The 7084-nt window shown below is 21.9% G+C and overlaps 1 protein-coding gene and 1 pseudogene across 1 annotated transcript; one reads left to right on the forward strand and one right to left on the reverse strand.

Annotated features, from left to right (window-relative positions):
- Positions 1-1082: 1082 nt before the first annotated feature.
- On the reverse strand, positions 1083-3966 carry LOC114941340 (uncharacterized; annotated as a pseudogene).
- A 211-nt stretch (positions 3967-4177) lies between these two features.
- LOC114941337 (uncharacterized) lies at positions 4178-6572 on the forward strand (the record flags this gene model as incomplete). Its single annotated transcript, XM_029316298.2, has 5 exons — positions 4178-4404; positions 5012-5180; positions 5364-5565; positions 5862-6041; positions 6125-6572. Coding segments are annotated over 5 exons (939 nt in total), but the record flags the coding sequence as incomplete, so codon positions are not given.
- Positions 6573-7084: the final 512 nt, after the last annotated feature.

Raw genomic sequence — 7084 nt, forward strand, 5'->3', positions numbered from 1 at the left:
ATTCAAAATTTCTTGGTTAAAATAGATAATTGTTTTCATATTTTCGAATAAAGTAGGTATAATTAATCTGAGATCATAAATATAGAAATATTCCTATGTCTATGTCTAAGATCGATTAATAATATATTTCACCAATCATAATCCTTTATTCTTCAGAGAAATGGTTGTGATTGGCCATATTTCAGATAGTTTTAAAACAAAGCGGATCCATTGTTTCAAATAAATGATTTATTTAAACTTATTCAACTAAATATTAGTTGAATTTAAATAATCTTTTTTTCAGTGTGTAATACAATGTATTTTATGAAATAAAATTAAATTTTATGAGAATGTTTTCGTAAACATATTGCATTATTGCATATATTCTTCTAGAGACTATACAGTATGCTGTATCAATTTTTTCCAAACTTTGACATTAACTAAAATATAATTATTTCAATAATGTTGAAAATAGATGTCACCACTCGTTACATAAATAATGATGTTTCAAATATGATGTTATATGTAATACAATGTACTTTATGAAATAAAATTAAATTTTATGTAGAATGTTTTTGTAAGCATATTGCATTATCACAATTGATAGGATTTTAATTAAATAATTAAGCAAATTTATCTATTTATAAAATAATTAAGAGAAAAAGATATAATATCATTTTACTTCAGTACTCTCTAGCCAAAATTTATGATACATTAAACTAATTATTATGTCGAAATAGGCTATCTTTTTGCTTATTCCTGAGTAAATTAAACATAAAAAACAGAGATCGATAATATTAAAAAGAAAAAGAATCCTTCGATTTGCAAAATTTAATTTTTTATTTTACATCTGCATAGAAAGTATGAATGATGATTAATAAACGACTAATCCTGTAGTTTGAAATCTGATTTAAATATAATTATTGTACTCGATATCTCGGCCATATTAAAATTAAATATGAATAATATCTACATTCTTGCAATATATAATAATACAACATATGATATACACAATAATTAAGTACAAAAATATCCTATAAATTGTCGTAATGCAATTTGCTTACGAAAACATTTTACATAAAATTTAATTTTATTTCATAAAATACATTATAATACATAACATCATTTTTGAAAAACCATTACTTATGTAACGAATGGTGACATTTATTTTTAACATCATTGAAATAATTATATTTTACTTAATGTCAAAGTTCGATAAAAAATTGATACTTGATACTATATATAGTTTCTAGAAGAGTATATAAAATAATACTTTCAAAATATTATAACGTTTAAATAACACGAAAGTGAAACTAATTATAACCAAACATTGTGAACGCGTTAAAAAAAAATTTTTTTAAATATTAGAATTATTTTCACATATTATTTAATAAAATGGAAAAGAATCATTATTTTCGAATCATTTTGCGTGGTGGTAATCCTAAATCTTCATTGGATGTTTTTTTTACAATTGGTCTTGTACCCAACAATAATTGTTGAAATGATAACTTTTCCTCTCCTATTTGCTTTATGTCTGTTGAATGATCAATCTCCAAATAAAATACGTCATCTAAATGATAAAATTATAATATTAATGACAGTTATATAGTAATTATATTTTTGGAAATTTTAAAACTTTTTCACATAGCTTACTCATAATTTTTACATATCCTTTCATTTCAATCATTTGCCCCTTGTCAAAGTAGACATCATTATCATAATTTACTATTTGTATCTCCAATTTATACATCTTATCTGTAATGGATCCGCAGCCAATTGTTTTAAAACTATTTAGAAATTTATTAAAATTCGTTTTAATGTATCCACGTATAACTGAAAAAAATTTTATTAAATTTTAGTTTATCACAAGATTCATCTTTAGTTCATCAATATCATTTTTAGTTTATCACTGTATTATAACGAATTGACTTATAGAAAATATTTAAATCTCATAATTATAAAAATCAAACAGTATAAAAATAAGAAATTATGTAAAAAATATGTATATAAAAGATTTATAAAAGCATATAGTTACATATTTATACGTACGTTTGCATACAAATGTTTATCGATATATAAGAAATACCGGATTTTAGTATAAAGTATATTATATACATATAAAAACACTTACTAATGCATGCATTAAGATGTTGAGGTACATCACACAATTCCACTAATTGTGGTTGCACCGCTTGAATGTTTTTTTTAGGTCAAAATTACCCAACGTATTTATTGTCGTGTTGGATCGAATAATTAGTTCGTATTGAAGTGTCCCTTGGTTGAATTCAGGTATTTTTACCTTTTTAGCCTTAGCACCATCAATATGCACAATCTGCAAAATTAACAAATATTATTAAATTAAATATGTATATTAAATTAATATTATTCTAATACTACTGTTTTATATGTACTTTATTGGAATAAACTTTTTTTTTAAATATTACAACAAAATGATAATAAAAATAATAATTTTAATGTTATAAAAAATAAATTATACAAAAATGTATCGCTTACTCGATTTGGTTGTATATAAAAATTTATACGATCAATTTCTTCGTTCCAGGCAACAACTTGAATGCGATGTTTACTGTTGTTGTTCACCAAAAATTTTAATAATCTATAATGTTGGGATTTACCAACTATCTTCGGACCGTCAATTTCATCGATAAATCCAACAATTTCTCTAAATAAATTTTTTATTAAAATTAGTAATATAATAATATTTTAATTTGTTTTAATTATCAAGCTAAATTTGTTTTAATTATCAAATTAAATATTATGTTCTTTTATTTGTTAATTACAACAAAAGATAATTATTTTTTATTTAAGAAAGAATTAAATATATATATATAATGTGATCACACAACAATTGTTAATAAATAATCGAAAAGAAACTTTGAAGGTCATTGTGACATAAAAATTTTGATATTAAATATGTATACTGTGTATCAAAACTATATTAATTTACAAATGAGATATTTTAATTAAATTATTCTAATAACATGCTTTAAAAAACAATACATTATTAACGAAAGCGTACTAAATATCATTTACTGATAATATTTTTCCAATGGTAGATTTGATAATTACATGTTATATAATTTCTGATAATGTAAATTTTAAAAACAATTCATTATATTGTAGTACATTTCGTTATTAAATTTTTCGTTTAAATTAATCTCATAAATATTTTATTAACTGATATGATAATACATTTAAGACATAGAGGTAAAAATTTGATAAATAATTATACAATTAAATAAAAAATTATATTATATTAAGTATAAATTAAAAATATAAAGACTCACACAGTAGAATCTTCGAATTGTATCGATTCCAACATTTCATCCGATGCCAAATATATCGTCTCCAAAACATCATTTTGATTGAGAAAAGTAATTTCCTGTCTATTGACTTCCACATCATTACTTCGATTTGGAGTAAAAGTTTCCTTTTTGTTGCAGGTTTCCGAATGACTTTCTTCGTTTAATGTCTCCTGCTGTATGTTAAGTATTCTGTAAATGAGTAGCGTATATCAATATAATATCGTGATTAATAAAATATATTTTATAAAACTTTTATGTCGCAAGTTACAAGCTCTTCCATTTAAATTATGTAAAAGATTATTATATTGCGAACTTTAAAAAAGAATCGGTAAAATAGAATCTCTTTTATATAAGAAAGCAGTTATAAAAATAATGTAAATTATTACTAAAAAGCTATCAATCGATTTTAACTAACAAAATTAGCTATTCTCTGTAACAATAATTTAAAAATTTATAAATAAAAAATGAAAATATTAATAAAAATAAGTATATTAATAAATTTACTTGTTAAGCGAGGATTCCTTTAAATTAATTTGGGACGAATGTTTATTTCCATTATTTTTTTTTTTATCCTTTTGATGTTGGTTAACTTTTTCCATTTTTTCTTTCTATCTCTTTTTCTTCCTCGTTCCTTTATTTAAAACTAAAACAAAAACGTATACTATAATATATCGCATAAAGTGTAATTTTATGTTAAAAATAGAAATTAAATCGCAAGAGTTTTATAAGAGAGCAATATTAATATCGAACAAAATTTAAAAAAAAAAATTTTTTTTTAAATTTAAAATATATATTTAAAAAATTGTAAAGCTTGTAACTTGCGACATAAAAGTTTTATAAAATATATTTTATTAATCACGATATTATATTGATATACGCTACTCATTTACAGAATACTTAACATACAGCAGGAGACATTAAACGAAGAAAGTCATTCGGAAACCTGCAACAAAAAGAAAACTTTTACTCCAAATCGAAGTAATGATGTGGAAGTCAATAGACAGGAAATTACTTTTCTCAATCAAAATGATGTTTTGGAGACGATATATTTGGCATCGGATGAAATGTTGGAATCGATACAATTCGAAGATTCTACTGTGTGAGTCTTTATATTTTTAATTTATACTTAATATAATATAATTTTTTATTTAATTGTATAATTATTATGCAAATTTTTACCTCTATGTCTTAAATGTATTATCATATCAGTTAATAAAATATTTTTAAGATTAATTTAAACGAAAAATTTAATAACGAAATATACTACAATATAATGAATTGTTTTTAAAATTTACATTATCAGAAATTATATAACATGTAATTATCAAATCTACCATTGGAAAAATATTATCAATAAATGATATTTAGTATGCTTTCGTTAATAATGTATTGTTTTTTAAAGCATGTTATTAGAATAATTTAATTAAAATATCTCATTTGTAAATTAATATAGTTTTGATACACATATACATATTTAATATCAAAATTTTTATGTCACAATAACCTTCAAAGTTTCTTTTCGACTATTTATTAACAATTGTTGTGATCACATTATGTATATATATTTAATTCTTTCTTAAATAAAAAATAATTATCTTTTGTTGTAATTAACAAATAAAAGAACATAATATTTAATATTTTAGCTTGATAATTAAAACAAATTAAAATATTATTATATTACTAATTTTAATAAAAAATTTATTTAGAGAAATTGTTGGATTTATCGATGAAATTGACGGTCCGAAGATAGTTGGTAAATCCCAACATTATAGATTGTTAAAATTTTTGGTGAACAACAACAGTAAACATCGCATTCAAGTTGTTGCCTGGAACGAAGAAATTGATCGTATAAATTTTTATATACAACCAAATCGAGTAAGCGATACATTTTTGTATAATTTATTTTTTATAACATTAAAATTATTATTTTTATTATCATTTTGTTGTAATATTTAAAAAAAAAAGTTTATTCCAATAAAGTACATATAAAACAGTAGTATTAGAATAATATTAATTTAATATACATATTTAATTTAATAATATTTGTTAATTTTGCAGATTGTGCATATTGATGGTGCTAAGGCTAAAAAGGTAAAAATACCTGAATTCAACCAAGGGACACTTCAATACGAACTAATTATTCGATCCAACACGACAATAAATACGTTGGGTAATTTTGACCTAAAAAAAAACATTCAAGCGATGCAACCACAATTAGTGGAATTGTGTGATGTACCTCAATATCTTAATGCATGCATTAGTAAGTGTTTATATGTATATAATATACTTTATACTAAAATCCGGTATTTCTTATATATCGATAAACATTTGTATGCAAACGTACGTATAAATATGTAACTATATGCTTTTATAAATCTTTTATATACATATTTTTTACATAATTTCTTATTTTTATACTATTTGATTTTTATAATTATGAGATTTAAATATTTTCTATAAGTTAATTCGTTATAATACAGTGATAAACTAAAAATGATACTGATGAACTAAAGATGAATCTTGTGATAAACTAAAAATTAATAAAATTTTTTTCAGTTATACGTGGATACATTAAAACGAATTTTAATAAATTTCTAAATAGTTTTAAAACAATTGGCTGCGGATCCATTACAGATAAGACGTATAAATTGGAGATACAAATAGTAAATTATGATAATGATGTCTACTTTGACAAGGGGCAAATGATTGAAATGAAAGGATATGTAAAAATTATGAGTAAGCTATGTGAAAAAGTTTTAAAATTTCCAAAAATATAATTACTATATAACTGTCATTAATATTATAATTTTATCATTTAGATGACATATTTTATTTGGAGATTGATCATTCAACAGACATAAAGCAAATAGGAGAGGAAAAGTTATCATTTCAACAATTATTGTTGGGTACAAGACCAATTGTAAAAAAAACATCCAATGAAGATTTAGGATTACCACCACGCAAAATGATTCGAAAATAATGATTCTTTTCCATTTTATTAAATAATATGTGAAAATAATTCTAATATTTAAAAAAATTTTTTTTTAACGCGTTCACAATGTTTGGTTATAATTAGTTTCACTTTCGTGTTATTTAAACGTTATAATATTTTGAAAGTATTATTTTATATACTCTTCTAGAAACTATATATAATATCAAGTATCAATTTTTTATCGAACTTTGACATTAAGTAAAATATAATTATTTCAATGATGTTAAAAATAAATGTCACCATTCGTTACATAAGTAATGGTTTTTCAAAAATGATGTTATGTATTATAATGTATTTTATGAAATAAAATTAAATTTTATGTAAAATGTTTTCGTAAGCAAATTGCATTACGACAATTTATAGGATATTTTTGTACTTAATTATTGTGTATATCATATGTTGTATTATTATATATTGCAAGAATGTAGATATTATTCATATTTAATTTTAATACGGCCGAGATATCGAGTACAATAATTATATTTAAATCAGAATTCAAACTACAGGATTAGTCGTTTATTAATCATCATTCATACTTTCTATGCAGATGTAAAATAAAAATAATTTTTCAAATCGAAGGCTTCTTTTTCTTTTTAATATTATCGATCTCTGTTTTTTATGTTTAATTTACTCAGGAGTAAGCAAAAAGATAGCCTATTTCGACATAATAATTAGTTTAATGTATCATAAATTTCGGCTACAGAGTACTGAAGTAAAATGATATTATATCTTTTTCTCTTAATTATTTTATAAATAGATAAATTTGCTTAATTATTTAATTAGAATC

This window comes from Nylanderia fulva, unplaced genomic scaffold, assembly GCF_048542155.1.
Source record: "Nylanderia fulva isolate GAGA-0341 unplaced genomic scaffold, ASM4854215v1 Scaffold292, whole genome shotgun sequence".
Classification (NCBI taxonomy): Eukaryota; Metazoa; Arthropoda; class Insecta; order Hymenoptera; family Formicidae; genus Nylanderia; species Nylanderia fulva.